Source organism: Orcinus orca, chromosome 15 (genome assembly GCF_937001465.1).
Source record: "Orcinus orca chromosome 15, mOrcOrc1.1, whole genome shotgun sequence".
Lineage (NCBI taxonomy): Eukaryota > Metazoa > Chordata > Mammalia > Artiodactyla > Delphinidae > Orcinus > Orcinus orca.
In genome coordinates this window covers 32,656,709-32,683,406 of record NC_064573.1, presented here as the reverse complement: position 1 = coordinate 32,683,406, position 26,698 = coordinate 32,656,709, and the positions used below count along the sequence as shown (strand labels likewise).

Sequence of the window (26,698 nt, the reverse complement as noted above, 5' to 3'; positions counted from 1 at the left end):
TCATGTGCCACCACAGTTCTCATGACTTAGGGAAATGCTGCTTTAGACCTTCATTTCCTCAAATGTTTCTTAGGCAATGAAATAACACCAGTTGTACCGCACCTTGTTCCTTAAATAGTCCTGGTATGGACTTATTAGCTATTTAAAAGTGGTCCTCAAAGTGTGTAATAGCTGTGTTATAGTATCGGGAGTCCTGTGACTACCAACTCTTGCTGTTTGCTAATACCTGTTTTGTATTCTTGAGTCAGTGTGAAGCAGTGCTTCTTGGAGGATAGTGTAGTTAATCTAAAGACAGATGTATTAGGATATGGCTGGAGTAACTAATTGTCCTCATTTTGAAAGTCTAGCTTGTGAGATTCCTACGTAGCTAAAGAATTGATTGATCATTAGGTTAAATTGGCAAAGGATCATACGCAAGCTGTATATTTCTCTTGCAGATGTTTTTTCCAAATGTGAATTCTGAAGTCAGGCCAGTTGTTGCTGTAGTGGTTTGGCACTGGGAGCTGGAGCATCTACAGCAGCTGTTGCTGGGGCCTCTGTTTGTGTCTGAGGGAGATCCTGCTGTACCGTTTTCTTTCTTGCCTGTTTGGCTTAATTTCCCAAATGGACTTGATGCTCTGAGCATCTTCTGGCTTGCCACCTGGAGGCTGTGTAACTCTCTGTAAAGGTTCCATTAGTGTCAAAAGAAAGTAATATGTTCACTTGATCATTTGAATCACTTGGCATCACCCCTACCTTCCATGTCCCCTTATCCTTAAATCTCTTCTCCAGATCCATCCCAAGGCACCTAAATTATTTAGTAAACTGGCTTCCTGCCAAATGTACTTATTTTTGATTTAGTTAAGTTCAGCCAAACTATTCACTTGGGGGCAAGGAAGTGGAGAGAAGGAAGGGAAGCTTTCTGCTGTTTCTGAAGGTATATTTAAGGATATTCATGGAAAGTGGTATTATGACCTTACTGTACCCAGTTTCTTAGAGACTAAGGTCTGCTTTATGTTGAATGTCTCTCAGTTGAAAGGGAAAGAAAATGAACTTTATAAAGGCTTTTTAAATAATACCACTTTTTTTTTTTATCTTTAACATGATAGATAAATATTGGGTGTATTGAGTCTTCACAACCAGTCAGTACATTTTGTGTTGGGCCTATAAAGTAAGCTTTTGCAGATATGGTTGCTGGATATTACCTGTTTATTTCCAAACTTAGACCTTAACATATTTGGTCCTTAATCTTATACTGCTCATCAGCTTGTAGCTGTCCCTTATAGTTTCCAATCTAAATGTTTATGGCATCATTACTTACATACATTACATAATATTCAGTGAAAATTCTCTTTATTACCTCAGGAAAATCTGCTAAGAAATTTTCCATTGGTCAGATCATGATAATAATGGTTTAAAAATTAATGTGAACCTTTTACAGTTAAGTACAGTGGTTTTAAAGATGGGAAAAGTGCATCACTATATCCATCGTGTACCTAATTAAAAAATTATTTAATATGGGAGTCTTTGGACTTGCCTACTCACCTGCACACACTTCTAGTCTTATTCTTTTCATTGCGATTGACAGCTTGGCCTTTCAGCTTTGGGAGGATGCTGTTTGAATAGACTTTATATTGTTTGAAAGGCCTTGTTAACACTTAAAAAAAGAAAACACACTAACAGAAGACTATCTCTAAACCTCTTCAAAGAAACAAAACTCAGAAACTTGACAGCGTATTTAAAAAGCATATTTGTCTAGAGCTTCTTTTATGAGTTTGTTCAGCCTTTACTGTGGGTCTTCATGGTAGCTTTTTGAAAGAAGCAGAAGCAGAAGCATGACAATCAGAGGTCATGTAGTCTTTTACTTTAAAGCAGGATCATCCAGCTCAGGCTGAATTTCAACAATATGTTAAATTTCTGACTTGTAGACATGGGTATTTTTTCTTACTGAATCCACTACTGTATTCCCTTTTAGACATCTTTCTTATGGAAAAGAAGATGGGAGAAAAATAAGCCTGTACCCAGTGAAAAGGAAAATAATAGCTAACATTTATCGAATACTTATTACGTGGTAGACACTATTCTAAGTACTTTTTACTTGTAATGGTTTATTTAATTTTTCTAACAACTCTGTGAGATACAGTTCCTCTTTATAATCTCATTTTATAGATGAGGAAACAGGCACAGAGAAGTTAAGTAACTTACCCAAAGTCTTGTAGGTAATAGGTGGCACAGCTGGGATCCAAACCTCGGCAGTTCAACTCCGCTGTCTACTATGCTGAATTGTCACTTAAAGTAGAAAGTTATATAATTATTTTAATTTGGTTTCAATCATTGTAAATGTGACATTCTTTCGCTGGGTAGAAATTTGGTTTCTGTTTCTAAGATCTCCACTGACGTGTTGAAGTGCATGTGGTCCATTACTGATGCTTCTCTGTTTCCAGTTTACCTTTAGAATCTCTGTAATAGTTCTAACTGCTTGGAGGAGAAAAGAATGGCACGTGAAAAACAGTGTTACATGGATTTTAGTTGCTTGGTTAATTGCTTTACAGCCCACTGGAGGCTTAAAGCTTGGCAAGAGAGACATGCATTTCCTTGGTAGAATTCTCTCTGTTTACGAATCTGAAATTTCCCATAATGAACTACATTAATTTAATTCTGTCCTGAACATTCTCTTTTTGCCTAGCATGTTTCGCCAAGGGATGCATGACTTGAAAGTCTGGCCTAACGTGGAAGCAGATGGATCAGAACCCACAAAAACTCCTGGCAGAACAAGCAGTACTCTCTCAGAAGATCAGATGAGCCGCCTTGCCAAGGTAAAAAAGAAGCTATTGGAACAGGTGGAAGGCTCTGAATGATGTCTGTTGTAGTATAAATTGACATTATGAATTCTGTCAGATTACTTTTTAATTTAAATTTAATCTTTTAATAATAGTTTTATTGAAATATAATTCACATACCATAAAGTTCACCCTTGGAAAGTGTACAGTTTAATGGTTTTTTAGTGAATTCACAAAGTTGTACGATCATTACCACTATTTGCTTTTAGACCATTTTTATCAAAAATATAACCATGTACTCATTAGCAGTCATTCCCCATTCCCTCCTTCCTCCAGCCCCTGTCAACCACTCATCCACTTTTTATCTCTGTAGATATTCCAATTCTGGACATTTCACGTAAAGAGAATCATAATACATGGCCTTTTGTGTCTGTAATTCCAACAGATTTGAAAATGTAGAGCTTTTGGTGATACCTTTAAGATGACCACCTACTTTTTTGGTAACATTGTCTTAAAGGTGCAAGTGCTAGAGATTCTTATATTGTTTGAAAGTGAAAATTTCTTATATTAGCCTGTCTAAATTACCCTCACTCCACCCCACCTCTCTTTTTGTAAATTGACTGAGTTATTACCTCTTTTTTTCAAAATTGTGTTAATGAAGTGTTTTCATTTAATGCTTGTATTTCTAAGTTCAATTCTATTCTCAAATCACAGTAGTGTAACTTATGTTGTGAATATCTGTTCAAAAAGTACTATGTTAGATACTGTTTAAAGATGCTTTTACAATACTTTTATTAAGAGACTTTCTTTTAATTTTTACATGTAATTTTCCTTTGTGATCTTATTAGGTACGGATGACTCTATTACGTCTGGAGAAAGTTTTAATGCCAAGCACTTTACAACTTTTTTGTTTCAGATTCCATATATATATGTGTTAGCATACAGTATTTGTTTTTCTCTTTCTGACTTACTTCACTCTGTATGACAGACTCTAGGTCCATCCACTTCACTACAAATAACTCAATTTTGTTTCCCTTTATGGCTGAGTAATATTCCATTGTATATATGTGTCACGTCTTCTTTATCCATTCATCTGTCAGTGGACACTTAGGGTGCTCCCATGTCCTGGCTATTGTAAATAGTGTTTTAATGACCGTTGTGGAACATGACTCTTATTGAATTATGGTTTTCTCAGGGTATATGCCCAGTAGTGGGATTGCTGGGTCATATGGTAGTTCTGTTTTTAGTTTTCTAAGGAACCTCCATACTGTTCTCCATAGTGGCTGTATCAGTTTACATTCCCACCAACAGTGCCAAGAGGGTTCCCTTTTCTCCACACTCTCTTCGGCATTTATTGTTCATAGACTTTTTTTTTTTGCGGTGCGCAGGCCTCTCACTGTTGTGGCCTCTCCCGTTGCGGGGCACAGGCTCCGGATGTACAGGCTCAGTGGCCATGGCTCATGGGCCCAGCTGCTCCACGGCATGTGGGATCTTCCCGTACTGGGGCATGAACCTGTGTCCCCTGCATCGGCAGGCAGACTCTCAACCACTGTGCCACCAGGGAAGCCCCTGTTTCTAGATTTTTTGATGATGGCCATTCTGACTGGTGTGAGGTGATACCTCATTATAGTTTTGATTGCATTTCTCTGATGGTTAGTGATGATGAGCATCCTTTCATGTGTTTGTTGGCAGTCTGTATATCTTCTTTGGAGAAATGTCTATTTAGGTCTTCTGACCATTTTTGTATTGGGGTGTTTGTTTTTTGGATATTGAGCTGCATGAGCTGCTTGTAAGGTTTGGAGATTAATCCTTTGTCACTTGCTGCATTTGCAAATATTTTCTCCCATTCATAGTGTTGTCTTTTTGTCTTGTTTATGGTTTCTTTTGGTGTGCAAAAGCTTTGAAGTTTCATTAGGTCCCATTTGTTTATTTTTATTTCTATTTCTTTAGGAGGTGGGTCAAAAAGGATTTTGCTTTGATTTATGTCATGGAGTGTTCTGCCTGTGTTTTCCTCTAAGACTTTGATAGTTTCTGGCCTTACATTTAGGTCTTTAATCCATTTTGAGTTTATTTTTGTGTATGGTGTTAAGGAGTGTTCTAATTTCATTCTTGCAGATGTAGCTGTCATTTTCCTGGCACCACTTATTGAAGAGGCTGTCTTTTCTCCATTGTATTTTTTTTGCCTCCTTTATCAAAAATAAGGTGACCATATGTGTGTGGGTTTATCTCTGGACTTTCTATCCTGTTCTATTGATCTGTATTTCTGTTTTTCTGCCACTACAATACTGTCTTGATTACTGTAGCTTCATAGTATAGTCTGAAGTCACGGAGCCTGATTCCCCCAGCTCCGTTTTTCTTTCTCAAGATTGTTTGGGCTGTTCAGGGTCTTTTGTTTTTCAACACAAATTGTGAAATTTTTTGTTCTAGTTCTATGAAAAATGCCATTGGCAGTTTGATAGGTATTGCATTGAATCTGTAGATTGCTTTGGGTAATATAGTCATTTTCACAATGTTGATTCTTCCAATCCAAGAACATGGTATACCTCTCCATCTGTTTGTATCATCTTTAATTTCTTTCATCAGTGTCTTATAGTTTTCTGCATACAAATCTTTTGTCTCCTTAGGTAAGTTTATTCCTAGGTATTTTATTCTTTTTGTTGAAATAGTAAATGGGACTGTTTCCTTAATTTCGCTTTCAGAGTTTTCATCATTAGTGTGTAGGAATACAAGAGATTTCTGTGCATTAATTTTGTATCCTGCTACTTTACCAAATTCAGTGATTAGCTCTAGTAGTTTTCTGGTAGCATCTTTAGGATTCTCTATGTATAGTATCATGTCATCTGCAAACAGTGGCAGCTTTACTTCTTCTTTTCCGATTTGCATTCCTTTTATTTCTTTTTCTAATCTGATTGCTGTGGCTAAAACTTCTAAAACTATGTTGAATAAGAGTGGTGAGAGTGGGCAGCCTTGTCTTGTTCAGGATTTTAGTGGAAATGGTTTCAGTTTTTCACCATTGAGAAGGATGCTGGCTGTGGGTTTGTCATATATGGCCTTTATTATGTTGAGGTAAGTTCCCTCTGTGCCTGCTTTCTGGAGAGTTTTTATCAAAAATGGGTGTTGAATTTAGTTGAAAGCTTTTTCTGCATCTATTGAGATTATCATATGGTTTTTATCCTTCAGGTTGTTAATGTGGTGTATCACATTGATTTGCATGTATTGAAGAATCCTTGCATTTCTGGGATAAACCCCACTTGATCATGGTGTATAATCCCTTTAATGTGCCTTTGGATTCTGTTTGCTCGTATTTTATTGAAGATTTTTGCATCGATGGTCATCAGTGATATTGGTCTGTACTTTTCTTTTTTTGTAATATCTTTGTCTGGTGTTGGTATCAGGGTGATGGTGGCTACCTAGAATGAGTTTGAGAGTGTTCCTCCCTCTGCTATATTTTGGAAGAGTTTGAGAAGGATAGGTGTCGGTTCTTCTCTAAATGTTTGATAGAATTCGCCTGTGAAGCCATCTGGTCCTTGGCCTTTGTTGGAAGATTTTTAATCACAGTTTCAATTTCAGTGCTTGTGTATAGTCTGTTTCTCTTTCTTCCTGGTTCAGTCTCAGAAGTTTGTGCGTTTCTAAGAATTTATCCATTGCTTCCAGGTTGTCCATTTTATTGGCATATAGTTACTTGTAGTAATCTCCCTTGATCCTTTGTGTTTCTGCAGTGTCAGTTGTTACTTCTCTTTTTCATTTCTAATTCTGTTGATCTGAGTCTTCTCCTTTTATTCTTGATGAGTCTGTCTAATGGTTAATCAATCTTGTTTATCTTCTCCAAAAACCAGCTTTTAGTTTTATTCATATTTTTTATAGTTTTCTTCATTTCTTTTTCATTTATTTCTGATTTATTTCTGATCTGATCTTTATGATTTCTTTCCTTCTGCTAACTTTGGGGTTTTTTGTTCTTCTTTGTCTAATTGCTTTAGTTGTAAGATTAGGTTGTTTGAGGTTTTTCTTGCTTCTTGAGGTAGGATTGTAATGCTATAAACTTCCCTCTTAAAACTGCTTTTGCTGCATCCCGTAGGTTTTGGGCCATCATGTTTTCAGTCATTTGTTTCTAGGTATTTTTTGATTTCCTCAGTTATCTCTTGATTATTTAGTAGCATATTGTTTAGCCTCCATGTGTTTGTATTTTTACAGTTTTTTTCCTATAATTGATATCTAGTCTCATAGCATTGTGTTTGGAAAAGATACTTGATACAATTTCAATTTTCTTAAATTTACCAAGGCTTGATTTGTGACCGAAGATATGATCTATCCTGGAGAATGTTCCATGAGCACTGAGAAGAAAGAGTATTCTGTTGTTTTTGAATGGAATGTCCTATAAATGTCAATTAAGTCCATCTTGTTTAATGTATAATTTAAAGCTTGTGTTTCCTTATTTATTTTCATTTTGGATGATCTGTCCATTCGTGAAAGTTGGGTGTTAAATTCCCCTACTATGATTGTGTTACTGTCAATTTCCCCTTTTATGGCTGTTAGCATTTGCCTTATGTATTGAGGTGCTCCTATGTTGGGTGCATAAATATTTACAATTGTTACATCTTTGTCTTGGCTGGATCCTTTGATCATTATGTAGTGTCCTTCTTTGTCTCTTGTGGTAGTCTTTAAAGTCTATTTTGTCTGATACGAGAATTGTTACTCCAGCTTTCTTTTGATTTCCATTTGCATGGAGTATTTTTCCATCCCCTCACTTTCAGTCTGTATGTGTCCCTTGGTCTGAAGTGGGTCTCTTGTAGACAGCATATGTATGGGTCTTGTTTTTGTATCTATTCAGCCAGTCTGTGTCTTTTGGTTGGAGCATTTAATCCATTTACATTTAAGGTAATTGTCAATATGTATGTTCCTATTACCCTTTTCTTAATTGTTTTGGGTTTGTTATTGTAGGTCTTTTCCTTCTGTTGTGTTTCCTGCCTAGAGAAGTTCCTGTAGCATTTGTTGTAAAGCTGGTTTGGTGATGCTGAATTCACTTAGCTTTTGTTTGTCTGTGAATGTTTTAATGTCTCCATCGAATCTGAATGAGATCCTTGCTTGGTTGTAGGTTTTTTAATTTCATCACTTTAAATATGTCCTGCCACTCCTTCTGGCTTGCTGAGTTTCTGCTGAAAGATCAGCTCTTAACTTTATGGGGATTCCCTTGTATGTTTCTGTTGTTTTTTCCTTGCTGCCTTTAATTTTTTCTTTGTATTTAATTTTTGATAGTTTGATTAATATGTGTCTTGGCATGTTTCTCCTTGGATTTATCCTTTATGGAACTCTCTGGGCTTCCTAGACTTGATTGACTATTTCCTTTCCCATATTAGGGAAGTTTTCCACTATAATCTCTTCAAATATTTTCTCAGTCTCTTTTTTTTCCTCTTTTTCTTCTGGGACCCCTATATTTCGAATATTGTTGCATTTAATGTTTCCCAGAGGTCTCTGAGACTGTCCTCAATTCTTTTCAATCTTTCTTCTTTATTCTGCTCTGCAGTAGTTATTTCTACTATTTTACCTTCCAGGTCACTTATCTGTTCTTCTGCCTCAGTTACTCTGCTGTTGATTCCTTCTAGAGAATTTTAAATTTCATTTATTGTGTTGTTCATTATTGTTTGTTTGCTCTTTAGTTCTTTTAGTGCCTTGTTAAAACTTTCTTGTTTGTTCTGCATTGTATTTCCAAGATTTTGGATCATCTTTACTATCATTACTCTGAATTCTTTTTCAGGTAGACTGCCTCTTTCCTCTTCATTTATTTGGTCTGATGGATTTTTACCTTACTCCTTCATCTGCTGTGTGTTTCTCTGTCTTCTCAGTTTGTTTAACTTACTGTGTTTGGGGTCTTCTTTCGCAGGCTGCACGTTCTTAGTTCCCATCGTCTTTAGTGTCTGCCCCCAGTGGCTCTGGTTGGATCAGTGGATTGTGTATGCTTTCTGATGGATGGGACTGGTACCTGTCTTCTGGTGGATGAGGCTGGATCTTGTCTTTCTGGCTGGCAGGACCGTGTCCGGTGGTGTGTTTTGTGGTGCCTGTGACCTTACTGTATTTTTAGGCAGCCACTCTCCTGATGGGTGGGGTTGTGTTCCTGTCTTGCTAGTTGTTTGGCGTAGGGTGTCCAGCACTGTAGCTTTCTGGTCATTGAGTGGAGCTGGGTGTTATCATTGAGATGGAGATCTCTGGGAGAGCTTTCGCTGTTTGACATTACGTGGAGCCGGGAAGTCTCTGGTGGACCAGTGTCCTGAACTCGGCTCTCCCGCCTCAGAGGCACAGGTCTAACACCCGGCCGGAGCACCAAGACCCTGTCAGCCACATGGTTTAGAAGAAAAGGGAGAAAAAAAAGAAAGAAAGAAAAAAATAAAATAAAGTTATTAAAATAAAAATAATTATTAAAAATAAAAAAAAAGTAATTAAAAAAACAGTCAGAAATAACCTTAGGACAAATGGTAAAAGCAAAGTTATACAGACAAAAATCACGCAAAGAAGCATACACATTCACACTCACAAAAGGAGAAAAGGGAAAAAAAAATATCTATATATTGAAATAGAAACAGGAAGTGAGCAACCAAATCAATAAACAAATCTACCAATGATAATAAACTCTAAATACTAAAACCAGAAACAAATTAGATGCAGAAAGCAAACCCCAAGTCTACAGTTGCTCCCAAAGTCTGCCGCCTCAATTTTGGGATGATTCAGTCTCTTTAGGTATTCCAGAGATGCAGGGTACATCAAGGTGATTGTGTAGATTTAATCCACTGCTCCTGAGGCTGCTGGGAGAAATTTCCCTTTCTTTTCTTTGTTCGCACAGCTCCTGGGGTTCAGCTTTGGATTTGGCCCTGCCTCTGCGTGTAGGTCACCTGAGGACATCTGTTCTTCACTCAGGACGGAGTTAAAGGAGCAGCTGATTAGGGGGCTCTGTCTCACTCAGGCCTGGGGGGAGGGAGGAGTACGGAATGCGGGGCTAGCCTGCAGTGGCAGAGGCAGGCGTGACTTCGCAACAGCCTGAGATGTGCCATGTATTCTTCCATGGAAGTTGTCCCTGGATCACAGGACCCTGGCAGTGGCGCCCTGCACAGGCTCCTGGGAGTGCAGGTGTGGATAGTGACCTGTGCTTGCACACAGTATTGTTGGTGGCTGCAGCAGCAGCCTTAGCGTCTCATTCCCGTCTCTGTTGTCTACGCTGATAGCTGCGGCTGGCGCCCATCTCTGGAGCTCGTTTAGTCAGTGCTCTGAATCCCCTATCCTCGTGCACCCCGAAACAGTGGTCTCTTGCCTCTTTGGCAGTTCCAGACTTTTTCCCGGACTCCCTCCCATCTAGCTGTGGCGCACTAGCCCCCTTCAGGCTGTGTTCACGCAGCCAACCCCAGCCCTCTCCCTGGAATCTGACCTCGGAAGCTGGGGCCTCAGGTCCCAGCCCCCAACCGTCCAGGCAGGTGAGCAGACAAGCCTCTCAGGCTGGTGAGTGCTGGTCGGCACTGATCCTCTGTGCGGGAATCTCTCTGCTTTGCCCTCTGCATCCCTGTTGCTGCACTCTCCCCTGTGGCTCCGAAGCTTCCCCCCCCGCCACCCCCATCTCCACCAGTGAAGGGGCTTCCTAGTATGTGGAAACTTTTCCTCCTTCACAGCTCCCTCCCAGAGGTGCAGGTCCTGTCCCTATTCTTTTCTCTCTGTTTTTTCTTTTGCCCTACCCAAGTATGTGGGGAGTTTCTTGCCTTTTGGGAAGTCTGAGGTCTTTTTCCAGCATTCAGTAGGTGTTCTGTAGGAGATGTTCCACATGTAGATGTATTTCTGATGTATTTGTGGGGAGGAAGATGATGTCCACATCTTACTCCTCTGCCATCTTGAAGGTCTCCAAGAATGAATGTTATAATTCATATAATAATGAAATTCTGAATTTGAGGGGGAATGGTCAGAGTCAAGAAATATAAAGCTATATAGTTGTGCAATTCATCCACCTAGGTTCTCTTATATTAAACAAATTATATGGGCTTCTATTCACATGTTCCTAATTTTTTCCCATTTATTTATTTAAAAATTTTTTTTTGCGGCACGTGGGCCTCTCACCATCACGGCCTCTACCATCGTGGAGCACAGGCTCCGGACACGCAGGCCCAGCGGCCATGGCCCACAGGCCCAGCCGCCCCGCGGCATGCGGGATCCTCCCAGACCGGGGCATGAACCCGCGTCTTCTGCATCGGCAGGCAGACTCCCAACCACTGCGCCACCAGGGAAGCCCTCTCATTTAGTTTTGATGCAGATTTCAGAAATAATTTTTGTAACAACTGATTGACATTTTTCAAACAGCAGTAAATGCAGCATTGGAATTTGAAATGGACTTTTTAATGTAGCACAATGTTATAGTATACATTTCTCATTTTTATCTTTTGAATTTTATAGTAGGAGAAAAAGGTGTGACTTGATAATGATCAGCTTTTTTTATGGTTGCAACTATAACTCCTTAAAGAGTTGTTTGGGTTCATATTTATTCTTTTGATTATCATTGTACATTTGCAGCTCTCAAAATGATGAGTAAGCATATGCAGCGCTAAATGAGGTATTGGAAAGAAGCCTTCTTAACAGTTTTGTTAATGGGTAGCAATCATCAACAGTCTAAATTCTTTATATTGGAGAGGATGGGAAGTAAGGTCCTACTTTTTCAAGAGGTATGTATTAAAATTTATACACTGACTATTACCGAGGGTGGCTAATAGTTTTTAAGTGAGTATTTATGCATTTGTTTCTCAATCTTTAAAATGGGGATAAAAATTAATGAGAATAAGTCTTTCTTATGCAAATTGGAGATGAGCTCCTTTCAAAGTTCTTTTTCCCTAATAGAATTCTATTTCTTACTTCTGAGTGGAGTGGAGCCTTTGGAGGTTGCTGTGCTGTGACAGCTTGCATTAGTGTTTAACTCATGTTCCCCAGAGACTAAATGGAAACCATTAAAACCAATAATTACTCTTCTTAAGGGGAAAAAGGCATCATGTTTGTAGCATTTTTGAAGGAACTGCTCTCCCTTTGAAGGAAGCGTTTTTTAATTTTTTGGCACTTGGGCTAATATGTTTTATTCTTTTCTGTACAGCAGTTGGTCATGCTGTTTGAAGTTTCAGAACCGTTATATCCCTGCTGCTGTTGAAGTTGAATGTGTTTTATAAATGATGCTTTGGTTTGATGAAATTGGAAGCTTGGGCATTTGGAAGCACTTTTCAGTGGGAAGAGCACTGTAGTATGAGGCAGAGATTTGGCCATCCTACCAGCTCTGGGAAAATAATTTCTAAGCCTGTAAAATCAGAAGTTTAGAATGGATGATATTTGAGGTCCCATGTAGCTATTCACATTCTATGATTCTAAAAGTACTGCAATAGTAAATAATTGGGATTTTTTATTTACCTGGATTTTATAGTTACCACCTTAATAGAGAAACAACATGCAGTCATCAGTTGGCAATTATGGAATCGTTGTTCATGCCGTTCCTTTTCATCTGTAATACATAAGCCTAGAGTAAAGCATCGTTCAGGACCTGCCTAATGTGAATGATCTGGCTGTGCTCTTAGATTTTGTTTTTGTTGTTTTTCTTTTCTGGTTAGTGACTGCTTCTTAAATTTTTCAGACTGGCTTCCTTAGTATTTCCCTTGCCTTATACCAGAAAAAGTATACTTTGATATTTGTTGTGGTCTTAACTTATAAACTTACCAGAGAGAGTATACTTTGATACTTGGTATACTCTGAATTTAAAATGATACTTTGGTATTTGTTTGTTCCTTAAAATTATGCCACAGTAGCTCTCTCCCTCCTTTTCTCCTCCTCTCATTTTTCTGGTTCCACATTAAAAAGTTTGTTGAGTTAGATTGTCATTCTCTTCCTCAAAACATTTCGAAATTGTCTTTGGTACCGTATTAGAATATTTTGAAATTGTTTTTGGTTCTTTAAAAACCTGGAAAAAAATTTCTATGCTATTGTTTCCATTTTCATATAAAAGGAACAGATATTTCATTTTCTCACACTGTCATTTTAAGAAAAGAAATGAGTATTCAAATAGATGAGGTTTAAGTGGTTAGAACTGAATGGTTTCTTTCTTGTTGTACTTTGATTTTTCCAGTGAATTTACTCTGTTTCTAATTGTTGAGAAAGGTGGCTTAAGAGTAAAAACGTGTATATTAATCTTAATAATAGCAGAGCATAGTTACCATGCATTGTACCCATGAGCCAAAATAAATAGCATAGTGATGATTTTCAAACTGCAATTTAAGGGAGTTTATTCAGTTAAAGAACTGCTTTAGTCCTGGCTGCCTGGGGATAATAGGACAAGAGGGCTGTGAAATGAAGATGAGCTATTTAAATGGCCTATAAAGAGACAATGTTAGATAATTATTAAGCAAAGAACCTCAAACTCAAGCTGTACTGAATATTCTTATTCTGACTTATTGATAGAACTGAAAGTTAAATTATAAGTGCAGTATGAATAATGGAATTTTAAAAGACTGATTTCTAGGTTTAACATTTTTTAAAAAGTCAAATCCTTTCAGAATAGTTTTAGTGGAATTAACCTCTAATGATTTTATTTTGTGGACATGCCTAGTTTTCCTTTGAGGAAAAATTGAGTGTGAGAAAAGGAAACAAAACTGAATAGTCTTGGGACTTCCTTGGTGGTGCAGTGGTTAAGAATCCACCTGCTAATGCAGGGAACATGGGTTCAAGCCCTGGTCCTGGAAGATCCTACATGCTGCGGAGCAACTAAGCCCATGCGCCACAACTACCGAGCCTGTGCTCTGGAGTCCACAAGCCACAACTACTGAAGCCTGCGTGTCTAGAGCCTGTGCTCCGCAGCAAGAGAAGCCACCGCAGTGAGAAGCCCGCTCACTGCAACGAAGAGTAGCCCTCGCTCGCCACAACTAGAGAAAGCCCGCGGAAGCAATGAAGACCCAACACAGCCAAAAATAAAATAAAATAAGTAAATAAATTTTAAAAAAACTGAATAGTCTTTCGTTTAGTTCTTATTTTTTATGACTTGCATTTCTTAGACTTAGTAGGGAACAGGAAGAAAATTAATATATTGAAATATACTCTTTCCCCCATCTTCCTCGTTATCTTCTCTTTCCCATCTCTAAATTTCCCTAATTAATTTTTTACTAACATAGTAACTTTCTGTTTGAATTGATTTGTGAAAATAATCAAAGCCCATACCTCTTGGGCATTTATTACTCTTTGATTGTCCATGACTGGCCTTTTAATGATTGTGGGCCTTAATTGAGCAAATTTGCCCATTGTTCCCATCTGCTCCATTTTTCAGCTTGTCGTATTGTAAGAGTTTTATGACTAGGATACATATCCACCTGGGGTTTTGGATGTGACTACCAAGCTTTAGTGTTTGATTTATATTTGAATCCATGTCTTTAGACATGAAAGGTTAGTGCAAAAGCATGCTTCTCCACTCTCTTCTCTTCATTTTAGCAGCTCTGCTTGATGTCTTTGGAATGTGCTTTAGTTTCTGTCAGTTTGATTAAGAGGAGGCAAAGAGAAAGCAATGACTATTTGAAAAATGCGTTGTGGTCTGTGTGACGCAGATGGGGTGGAGAATGTTAGGTAGAGTATATAGGTGAGCATTGCTACAGGGAAGTTGTGGTAAGATGTGGTGATGTTTCAGGCTGACCCTCAGAGTGCCTACATGGGGTCATTCTGGGTCCAGGGTCCAGACTCAGGTTTATAACAATAGGAACTGGATTTTTTTTAGTTCATCCAGGAAAAATTAGTATCTTGAGAATAGGTTCATGCCAATCAATTCAAGGGGTTATTTTTAATCTAGAGCTGTACTGTCTAAGATAATAGCCACAATTCACATGTGGCAATTTAAGTTAATCAAAATTAAATTTAATTTAAAATTCACTTGCTGTGTTACCATAATCACATTTCAAGTGCTGAATAGCCACATGTGGCTAGCAGCTACCTAGTAGACAGTGCAGGTGTGGAGTATTCCCATTATTGCTGTTCTATTGAGCAGCCCTGGTCTAGAGTACCAATTTACTAATTTGTATTGGGTGAGTAACCATATCACCTTTCTGGTAGCCATAATACTTGTGTCTGCTATCCAGGACACCATTTTTTAAGGCAGTTTGGAAATTAAATTAGTCTTCAGGAGTTATTAATTTCTTAGTGAGCCATGAAGGAGCCTGAAGGAGCTACAAAGTTTTGTGAGATATTTCTCTCAGTATGGGGAAATCTTAAAAGGACTCTTCCTCTTTCTCTCATGACATTGTCTTTCTAGTTGCAGGATTACGTGAATATGCTGGCTACAGTGTATGTTTTGAATAAACATTGACAAATAATCATGATCACAAAATAATCCTTTACAATTGAGATTAATATAACAAGAAGTTTTCTGGTTACATACTTCTGTGAAATGGGATTGAGACTATTTATTTTAAATTATTTTATTGTACTGTTTGACCTGCCAAAATATTTGCCCTTGAAAGACAATATTTTACATTGAATGCACTGCATTGAATGGGTACTTGTTTTGAGGTATTAATTTAGAGGAGCTCACTGAGATTTTTATTTTAAGTATGTGGAAAAGTCCTCTATATCCACCATCATCACTTGCTATGTTGAAGACACACTTCTAAATGCTGGAGATTTAAGAATTATGTTACTAGGTTGAAGCTGTCATTATTACTAGTGTCATTATGAGGAATAATAATAATAACTATAATAATCTCCTTACATGCATAAAGTGCTTTAATAGCTCTAAAACCCTTTACATGGATCAAGAACTAAAAATGGAGCTGTGATTAAAATCATGGCTTTGGAGACCATTTTTCATTCAGATTCCAGTTGTGTTCTCTTGTTTACATGTGATCTCAGATTAGCTACTTAACATTTACTAAGCCGTGAATTCCTCATCTTTAAAGAGGAATAAGGGTTATATCTACTTTTCTGAGTAACTGTGAAGAATAAATATAAAAGATAAAATATTTAGTTTTTAACATACTGTGGGACAGTACTGAGCACTAATAAATGTTAGCTGTTGTTACTTGATCTTATTTGCTTTCATTTAATTCTAACAAGTTTAATGATTAAACTTGTAATACAGTATGTTTTTTGTCTCCCTTTTATTTATGTATTTATTTATTTAACATCTTCATTGGAGTATAATTGCTTTACAATGGTGTGTTAGTTTCTGCTGTATAACAAAGTGAATCAGCTATATATATATACATATACATATATCCCCATAACTCTTCTCTCTTGCGTCTCCCTCCCTTCCTCCCTCCCTATCCCACCCCTCTAGGTGGTCACAAAACACCGAGCTGATCTCCCTGTGCTATGTGGCTGCTTCCCACTAGCTATCTGTTTTACATTTGGTAGTGTATATACGTACGTGCGTGCGTGCCACTCTCTCACTTTGTCCCAGCTTACCCTTCTGCCTCCCCGTGTCCTCAAGTACATTCTCTAGTAGGTCTGCGTCTTTATTCCTGTCCTGCCCCTAGGTTCTTCATGACGATTTTTTCTTCTTTTAGATTCCATATATATGTGTTAGCATATGGTATTTGTTGTTCTCTTTCTGAATTACTTCACTCTGTATGACAGACTCTAGGTCCATCCACCTCACTACAAATAACTCAAACTTCGTTTCATTTTATGGCTGAGTAATATTCCATTGTATATATGTGCCACATCTTCTTTATCCATTCATCTATCGATGGACACTTAGGTTGCTTCCATGTCCTGGCTATTGTAAAAAGAGCTGCAGTGAACACTGTGGTGCATGACTCTTTTTGAATTATGGTTTTCTCAGGGTATATGCCCAGTAGTGGGATTGCTGGGTCAAATGGCAGCTCTATTTTTAGTTTTTTTTAAACTTGCTTTTTAATTAATTAATTTATTTATTTATTTTTGGCTGTGTTGGGTCTTCGTTTCTGTGTGAGGGCTTTCTCTAGTTGCGGCAAGTGGGGGCCACTCTTCATTGTGGTGTGTGGGCCTCTCACTCACAGCCTCTCTTGTTGTGGAGCACAGGCTCCAGACGCGCAGGCTCAGTAGTTGTGGCTCACGGGCCTAGTTGCTCCGCAGCATGTGGCATCTTCCCAGACGAGGGCTCTAACCCACGTCCCCTGCATTGGCAGGCAGATTCTCAACCACTGCGTCACTAGGGAAGCCCATATTTTTAGTTTTTTAAGGAACCTCCATACTGTTCTCCCTAGTGGCTGTATCAATCTACACTCCCACCAACAGTGCAAGAGGGTTCCCTTTTCTCCACACCCTCTCCAGCATTTACAGTTTGTAGATTTTTTGATGATGGCCATTCTGACCTGTGTGAGGTGATATCTCATTGTAGTTTTGATTTGCATTTCTCTAATGATTAATGGTGTTGAGCATTCTTTCATGTGTTTGTTGGCAATCTGTATATCTTCTTTGGAGAAATATCTATTTAGGTCTTCTGCCCATTTTTGGATTGGGTTGTTTGTTTTTTTGATATTGAGCTGCATGACCCACTTGTAAATTTTGAAGATTAATCCTTTGTCAGTTGCTTCATTCGCATATATTTTCTCCCATTCAGAGGGTTGTCTTTTTGGCTTGTTTATGGTTTCTTTTGGTGTGCAAAAGCTTTGAAGTTTCATTAGGTTCCATTTGTTTATTTTTGTTTTTATTTCCATTTCTTTAGGAGGTGGGTCAAAAAGGATTTTGTTTTGATTTATGTCATAGAGTATTCTGCCTATGTTTTCCTCTAAGAGTTTTAAAGTGTCTGGCCTTACATTTAGGTCTTTAATCCATTTTGAGTCTATTTTTGTGTATGGTGTTAGGGAGTGTTCTAATTTCATTCTTTTACATGTACCTGTCCAGTTTTCCCAGCACCACTTACTGAAGAGGCTGTGTTTTCTCCATTGTATATTTTTGCCTCCTTTATCGAAAATAAGATGACCATATGTGTGTGGGTTTATCTCTGGGCTTTCTATCCTGTTCTATTTATCTATATGTCTGTTTGTGCCAGTACCATACTGTCTTGATTACTCTAGCTTTGTAGTGTAGTCTGAAGTCAGGGAGCCTGATTCCTCCAGCTCGTTTTTCTTTCTCAAGATTGCTTTGATTATTCAGGGTCTTTTGTGTTTCCATACAAATTGGGAAATTTTTTGTTCTAGTTCTGTGAAAAAAGCCGATGGTAGTTTGATAGGGATTGCATCGAATCTGTAGATTGCTTTGGGTAGTATAGTAATTTTCACACTGTTGATTCTTCCAATCCGAGAACATGGTATATCTCTCCATCTGTTTGTATCATCTTTAATTTCTTGCATCAGTGTCTTACAGTTTTCTGCATACAGGTCTTTTGTCTCCTTAGGTAGGTTTATTATTCCTAGGTATTTTATTCTTTTTGTTGCAGTTGTAAATGAGAGTGTTTCCTTAATTTCACTTGCAGATTTTTCATCATTAGTGTATAGGGAAGCAAGAGAATTCTTTGCATTAATTTTGTATTCTACTACTTTACCAAATTCTTTGATTAGCTCTAGTAGTTTTCTTGTACCCTCTTTAGGATTCTCTGTGTTTAGTATCATGTCATCTGCAAACAGTGGCAGCTTTACTTCTTCTTTTCCGATTTGGATTCCTTTCATTTCTTTTTCTTCTCTGATTGCCATGGCTAGGACTTCCAAAACTATGTTGAATAATAGTGGTGAGAGTGGGCTACCGTGTCTTCTTTGTGATCTTGGTGCAGATGGTTTCAGTTTTTCACCATTGAGGACAGTGTTGGCTATGGGTTTGTCATATATGGCCTTTATTATGTTGAGGTAAGTTCTCTCTATGTCTACTTTTTGGAGAGTTTTTATCATAAGTGAGTGTTGAATTTTGTCAAAACCTTTTTCTTCATCTATTAAGATGATCATATGGTTTTTATTATTCAATTTGTTAATATGGTGTATCACATTGATTGATTTGTGTATATTGAAGAATGCTTGCGTTCCTGGGATAAACCCTACTTGATCATGGTGTATGATCCTTTTAACATGCTATTGGATTCTGTTTGCTACTATTTTGTTGAGGATTTTTGCAACTGTGTTTATCAGTGATCATGGCCTGTAGTTTTCTTTCTTTGTGACATCTTTGTCTGGTTTTGGTATCAGGATGATGGTCACCTCATAGAATGAGTTTGGGAGTTTTCCTCCCTCTGCTATATTTTGGAAGGGTTTGAGAAGGATAAGTGTTAGCTCTTCTCTAAATGTTTAATAGAATTCGCCTGTGAAGCCATCTGGTCCTGGGCCTTTTTTTGTTGGAAGATTTTTAATCACAGTTTCAATTTCAGTGCCTGTTATTGGTCTGTTTATATTTTCTCTTTCTTCCTGGTTCAGTCTCGGAAGGTTGTGCTTTTCTAAGAATTTGTCCATTTCTTCCAGGTTGTCCATTTTATTGGCATATAGTTCCTTGTAGTAATCTGTCATGATCCTTTGTATTTCTGCAGTGTCAGTTGTTACTTTTCCTTTTTCATTTCTAATTCTTTGTTGTGGTCATCTCCCTTTTTTTCTTGATGTGTCTGGCTCTTGGTTTATCAATTTTGTTTATCTTCTCAAAGAACCAGCTTTTAGTTTTATTGATCTTTGCTATTGTTTCTTTTTCACTTATTTCTGATCTGATTTTTATGATTTCTTTCCTTCTGCTAACTTTGGGGTTTTTTTGTTCTTCTTTCTCTAATTGCTTTATGTGTAAGATTAGGTTGTTTATTTGAGATGTTTCTTGTTTCTTAAGGTAGGATTGTATTGCTATAAAATTCCCTCTTAGAACTGCTTTTGCTGCATTCCATAGGTTTTGGGTTGTCGTGTTTTCATTGTCATTTGTTTCTAGGTATTTTTTGATTTCCTCTCTGATTTCTTCAGTGTTCTTTTGGTTATTACGTAGTGTATTGTTTAACGTCCATGTGCTTGTATTTTTTACAGATTTTTCCCTGTAGTTGATATCTAGTCTCATAGTGTTGTGTTTGGAAAAGACACTTGATATGATTTCAATTTTCTTAAATTTACCAAGGCTTGATTTGTGACCAAAATATGATCTATCCTGAAGAATGTTCCATGAGCACTTGAGAAGAGAGTGTATTCTGTTGTTTTTGGATGGACTGTCCTATAAATGTCAGTGAAGACCATCTTGTTTAATGTATCATTTAAAGCTTGTATTTCCTTATTTATATTCATTTTGGATGATCTGTCCATTGGTGAAAGTGGGGTGTTAACATCCCCTACTGTGATTGTGTTACTCTCAATTTCCCCTTTTATGGCTGTTAGCATTTGCCTTATGTATTGAGGTGCTCCTATGTTGGGTGCGCAGATATTTATCATTGTTATATCTTCTTCTTGGATGTATCCCTGATCATGTAGTGTCCTTCTTTGTCTCTTTTAATAGTCTTTGTTTTAAAGTCTATTTTGTCTGATATGAGAATTGCTACTCCAGCTTTCTTTTGATTTCCATTTGCATGGAACATCTTTTCCATCCCCTCACTTTCAGTCTGTATGTGTCCCTAGGTCTGAAGTGCGTCTCTTGTAGACAGCATATATACAGCACTCGTTTTTGTATCCATTCAGCCAGTCTATATCTTTTGGTTGGAGCATTTAATTTGTTTACATTTAGCTAATTATCGATATGTATGTTCCTATTATCATTTTCTCAATTGTTTTGGGTTTGTTGTTGTAGGTCTTTTCCTTCTCTTGTGTTTCCTGCCTAGAGAAGTTCCTTTAGCATTTGTTGTAAAGCTGGTTTGGTGGTGCTGAACTCTCTCAACTTTTGCTTGTCTGTAAAGTTTTTAATTTCTCCATCAAATCTGAATGAGATCCTTGCTGGGTAGAGTAATCTTGGTTGTAGGCTTTTCCCTTTCATCATCTTAACTATGTCCTGCCACCGCCTTCTGTCTTGCAGAGTTTCTGCTGAAAGATCGCTGTTAACCTTATGGGGAATCCCTTGTATGTTATTTGTTGTTTTTCCCTTGCTGCTTTTAATATTTTTTCTTTGTTTTTAATTTTTGATTGTTTGATTAATATATATCTTGCCATGTTTCTCCTTGGATTTATCCTGTGTGGGACTCTGTGCGCTTCCTGGACTTGATTAACTATTTCCTTTCCCATATTAGGGAAGTTTTCCACTATAATCTCTTCAAATAATTTCTCAGTCCCTTTCTTTGTCTCTTCTTCTTCTTGGCACCCTATAATTCTAATGTTGGTGCTTTTAATGTTGTCCCAGAGGTCTCTGAGACTGTCCTCAATTCTTTTCATTCTTTTTTCTTTATTCTGCTCTGCAGTGGTTATTTCCACTATTCTATCTTCCAGGTCACTTATCTGTTCTTTTGCCTCAGTTATTCTGCTATCGACTCCTTCTAGAGAATTTTAAATTTCATTTATTATGTGGTTCATCATTGTTTGTTTCCTGTTTAGTTTTTCTAGGTCCTTGTTAAACGTTTCTTGTATTTTCTCCATTCTATTTTCAAGATTTTGGATCATCGTTACTATCATTATTCTGAATTCTTTTTCAAGTAGACTGGCTATTTCCTCCTCATTTGTTTGGTCTGGTGGGTTTTTACCTTGCTCCTTTATCTGCTGTGTGTTTCTGTGTCTTCTCATATTGCTTAACTTACTGTGTTTGGGGTCTCCTTTTTGCAGGCTGCAGGTTGTTAGTTCCCTTTGTTTTTGGTGTCTGCCCCCAGTTGCTAAGGCTGTTTCAGTGGGTTGTGTAGGCTTCCTGGTGGAGGGGACTAGTGCCTGTGTTCTGGTGAATGAGGCTGGATCTTGTCTTTCTGGTGGGCAGGTCCGTGTCTGGTGGTGTTTTTCGGGGTACCTGTGAACTTATTATGATTTTAGGCAGCCTCTCTGCTAATGGGTGGGGTTGTGTTCCTGTCTTGCTAGTTGTTTGGCATAGGGTTTCCAGCACTGGAGCTTGCTGGTCGAGTGGAGCTGGGTCTTGGCATTGAGATGGAGATCTTTGCGAGATTTTCGCTGTTTGATGTTATGTGGAGCTGGGAGGTCTCTGGTGACCAGCGTCCTGAACTTGCCTCTCCCACCTCAGAGGCACAGGCCTGGTGCCTGGCCGGAGCACCAAGACCCTGTCATCCTCACAGCTCAGAATAAAAGGGAGAAAAAAAGAAAGAAAGAAAGAAAGAAAAAAAATAAATTATTAAAATAAAAAATAATTATTAAAAAAATTTATAAATTAATTAAAAAAAGAATGAAAGAACGAAGAGAGCAACCAAACCAGAAGACAAATCCACCAATGATAACAAGCGCTAAAAACTATACTAAAAGAAAAAACGGAAAGACAGAACCCTAGGACAGATGGTAAAAGCAAAGGTATACAGGCAACATCACACCCAGAAGCATATACATACACACTCACAAAAAGAGAAAAAGGAAAAAATATATATATACCTTGTTGCTCTCAAAGTCTACCACTTCAATTTTGGGATGATTCTTTGTCTATTCAGGTATTCCAGAGATGCAGGGTACATCAAGCTGATTGTGGAGATTTAATCTGCTGCTCCTGAGGCTGCTGGGAGAGGTTTCCCTTTCTTTGTTCACACAGGTCCTGGGGTTCAGCTTTGGATTTGGATCCACCTCTGCATGTAGTGTCCTGAGGGCCTCTGTTCCAGCTCAGACAGGATGTGGTTAAAGTAGCAGCTGATTAGGGGCCTCTGGCTCATTGAAGCCAGGGGGAGGGAGGGGCACGGAATTTGGGGCGAGCCTGTGGCGGCAGAGGCCGGCATGACAGCAGCCTGAAGCGCACCGTGTGTTCTCCCAGGGAAGTTGTTCCTGGATCACGGGACCCTGGCAGTGGCGGGCTGCACAGGCTCCCAGGAGGGGAGGTGTGGATAGTGACCTGTGCTTGCACACAGACTTCTTGGTGGCTGCAGCAACAGCCTTAGCGTCTCATGCCGGTCTCTGGGGTCTGTGCTGATAGCTGCAGCTCGCATCTGTCTCTGGAGCTCGTTTAGGTGGCGCTCTTAATCACTGCTCCTCGTGCACCGTGAAACAAAGAGGCAAGAAAAAACCTCTTGCCTCTTAGACAGTTCCAGACCTTTTCCCGGATTCCCTGCCAGCTAGCTGTGGCGCACTTGCCCCCTTCAGGCTATGTTCACGCAGCCAACCCCAGTCCTCTCCCAGAGATCTGCTCCCCGAAGCTGGAGCCTCGTCTCCCAGTCCCCACTCGTCCCAGGGTGAGTAGACAAGCCTCTCGATCTGGTGAGTGCTGGTCAGCATCGATCGTCCGTGCGGGAATCTTTCTGCTTTGCCCTCTGCACCCCTGTTGCTGCTCTCTCCTCCATGGCTCCGAAGCTTCCCTTCTTCCGCCACCCGCAGTCTCTGCCCACGAAGGAGCTTCCTAGTGTGTGGAAACCTTTCCTCCTTCACAGCTCCCTCCCACTGGTGCAGGTCCCATCCCTGTTCTTTTATATCTGTTTTTTCTTTTTTCTTTTACCCTACCCAGGTACGTGGGGAGTTTCTTGCCTTTTGGGAGGTCTGAGTTGTTCTGCCAGTGTTCAGTAGGTGTTCTGTAGGAGTTGTTCCACGTGTAGATGTATTTCTGGTGTATCTGTGGGGAGGAAGGTGATCTCCACTTCTTACTCTTCTGCCATCTTGAAGCTCCTCTATACAGTATTTTGTAACTCATGAAATATACATTGTTTTTAAACTCCTGAAAAGATGGAAGCTTAGAGAAGTTAAGTGATTTATGTTAACTTTTCAAATAAACAGTAAGTTATAGAACCAGGATCTAAAATCAGGTCTTTAAATCCTTTATGTAAACATCTTTCCAAAGAAAAGTATCAGTGAAGTGTTTTAGGTTTAAGGATTGTGAAGAATTAGTTTGCATAGAGAATGTGTCGTTCTTATCAAGAAGATTAAAGTGGAAAAATAGGAGAAAAGGCAGAGGGAGTATGAAATGAAACAATATATATTCCTGCAGGTCCTTAGGTATAGCATAAAAGATGGTGCCTAGTGACTCAATAAACAGTGACTTGCCTGTGGTGAATGAGCACCCATTAAATATTTGTGCTATAAATGAACTCGTGTTACAAATAGTACTTAGGCTTCAGTTGTTGTTACTGTTACCTAGTGCAAACACCTAGTGCTTGCCACATAACAGGCCAATTAATGGAGAGACTAGGTGTTGGGGCAAGGAAAAGTGATTTTACTTTGAAAGCCAACAGACTGAGAAGATGGTGGACTAGTGTCCCAAAGAACCATTTTGCCCGAGGTAGAATTTAGGCTTCTTTTATACTAAAAGGGTGTGTCTGGTTGTTACAAACTTTTTTTTTTTAATTGAAGAATCGTTCATTTGCAGTGTTGTATTAGTTTCAGGTATACAGCAAAGTGATTCAGTGATATATGTGTGTACATATACATATACAGACACATAAACTTTTCAGATTCTTTTCCATTATAGGTTATTACAAGATATTATAGAGTTCCCTGTGCTATATGGTAGGTCCTTGTTGTTTATCTATTTTATATATAGTTGTGTGTATCTGTTAATCCGAAACTCCTAATTTATTCCCTCCCTAATTTCTCCTTTGGTAACCATAAGTTTGTTTTCTATGTCTGTGAGTCTGTCTCTGTTTTGTAAATATGTTCATTTATATCCATTTTTTGGGTCCATATGTAAGTGATATCATGATATTTGTCTTTTTCTTTTCTTTCTCTGTCTGACTGACTTCCCTAGTATGGCTAATCTCTAGGTCTATTCAATGTTGCTGCAAATGGCAAAATTGTATTCTTTTTTATGGCTGAGTAGTGGAATATAACATATATTATATAATATATATAATAGAAAATATATATGCATGCCACATCTTCTTTATCAGTTCATCTGTCTATAGACACTTAGGTTGCTTCCATATATTGGCTGTTGTAAGTAGTGCTGCTGTGAATCTTGGGGTGCATGTATCTTTTTGAACTAGTTTTTATCTTTTCCATATATATGCCCAGGAGTGGGATTTCTGGATTACATGGTAACTCTGTTTTTAGTGTTTTAAGAAACCTATGTACTGTTCTCCATAGTGGCCACACCAATTTACATGTTCACCGACAGTGTGGGAGGATTCCCTTTTCTCCACACCCTCTCCAGCATCTATTATTTGCAGACATTTTGATGATGGCCATTCTGACTGGTGTGAGGTGAGGTATCATTGTAGTTTTGATTTGCATTTCTCTAATAATTATCAGTGGTGAGCATCTTTTCATGTGCCTGTTGGCCATCTGTATGTCTTCTTTAGAGAAATGTATGTTTAGGTCTTCTGCCCACTTTTTGATTGGGTGTGGGTTTTGTTTTGTTTTGTTTTGTTTTTGATATTGAGCTATATGAACTGTTTGTATATTTTGTAAATTAAGCCCTTGTTAGTCACATTGCTTGCAGATATTTTCTCCCACTCCGTAGGTTGTCTTTTCATTTTGCGTATAGTTTTATTTGCTGTGCAAAAGCTTACAAGTTTGATTAGGTCCCATTTGTTTACTTTTGCTTTTATTTCTTTTGCTTTGGGAGACTGATCTAAGAAAGTATTGCTACGACTTAATGTCAGAGAATGTTTTGCCTATGTTCTCTTCTAGGAATTTTATAGTGTCATGTCTTATATTTAAGTCTTTAAGCCATTTCGAGTTTATTTTTGTGTTTGGTGTGAAGGAGTATACTAACTTCATTGATTTACATGTGGCTGAAAGGACACTTTTTTTTAATGTAAAGAGACATTACAGAGAATACCAACTTTCCCCGGAAAGCCCTAACATAAAATTAATTGAAGGTATCTCTAGGAACTTCATGTTATATTCTGAAAATAGTAAATTACATAATTATAATAAGGGAGACAGATCATTAATAGGTCCTATTAATAATTTATTTTCTTAAACTGATTTTACCCAGAATGTCAGTTTATTCATGAAAATTATTTCACAAAGCTACGTCAGGGTAGAAATGTATTCAGAAACCAAGAAAAGTATACTTAATCAACTTGCTATACTATAAAGAAAATGGTCTCTGAGGTTGTTTCCTTTTCAGAATAGCTGAAAAAAAATCATCATGATGATGACACTGTTATGATTCCTGTAATTAACAGAGAGAGTAGAGTCCAGCTGACCACATTCTATCAATGAAAAATGTCCACAAATACAGAAATAGCTGGTTATTCAATGAGCCACTGTGAGAGCTATAAATCAGGGTTTTTGACTGCCAGTCTTTCTACCCAGTTATAATGTACCTCATTACTATTTAAATCTTCCATAAATTTTGTTCCATTAATTTTAAAAGCATAAATTAAAAGGTTATGCTTTTAATTACCAAAACACCTCCCTGAAAATTCCATGTTCCTCATTTCTCTAAAATCTAACTACAAATATCATGTGGGTACTGTTTTAAAAGTCCACGTAAGTCATCACTTTGATAATCTATTCTTGGATTTATAAACAAAAATGATATCTAGCTTATAAATCACATTTATAAAACTCAAAACATTTGCCAACCTTACATCTCTTTCTTTCTCTAGGTTCCTCTAACATCAATAGCAGATAAGCAAATAATGTTTGGTTTGGTTTCTGGTTTCAGTAATGTGGAAGACTAAGATAAACTGAAATTCCTCCCCCAACAAACAGCTAATAATATGAAGTAGCAGTAAAATAGGTATAACCACTTAGGAAGGTAAGCCCTACAAAAGATGAGTTTGCAATCTAAAATTTTAAACCAATGGAAGCCAAAATCAGTAATCATAACAAACAACTGGAATATATGCACCAGAAATTCAGATAATGGAATACTGAAAATTAAAAAAAACTATTTAAAAATAAAACAGTAATATAAAACATAAAGAATCAGAACAAAAAGGAACAAGATATTATTTACTACTATAGCTATATAGTGAAACTTAATAATGGTTAGAGTAATTCTTCCCCCTTTATTCTCCTTTCTTCAAACTCAAGTGG

General features: G+C 38.0%; 1 protein-coding gene across 8 annotated transcripts in view; it reads left to right on the top strand.

Moving 5' to 3' along the window:
• Positions 1-26,698, top strand: part of PIK3C3 (phosphatidylinositol 3-kinase catalytic subunit type 3) — a 155,094-nt gene that overhangs the window by 11,778 nt on the left and 116,618 nt on the right. For all 8 annotated transcript variants that reach the window (XM_033412469.2, XM_033412470.2, XM_004283538.3 and 5 more), the window contains exon 4: positions 2,666-2,795. In XM_033412469.2, the coding sequence (XP_033268360.1) occupies positions 2,666-2,795 (130 nt within the window). The remainder of the gene's footprint in view (positions 1-2,665; positions 2,796-26,698) is intronic.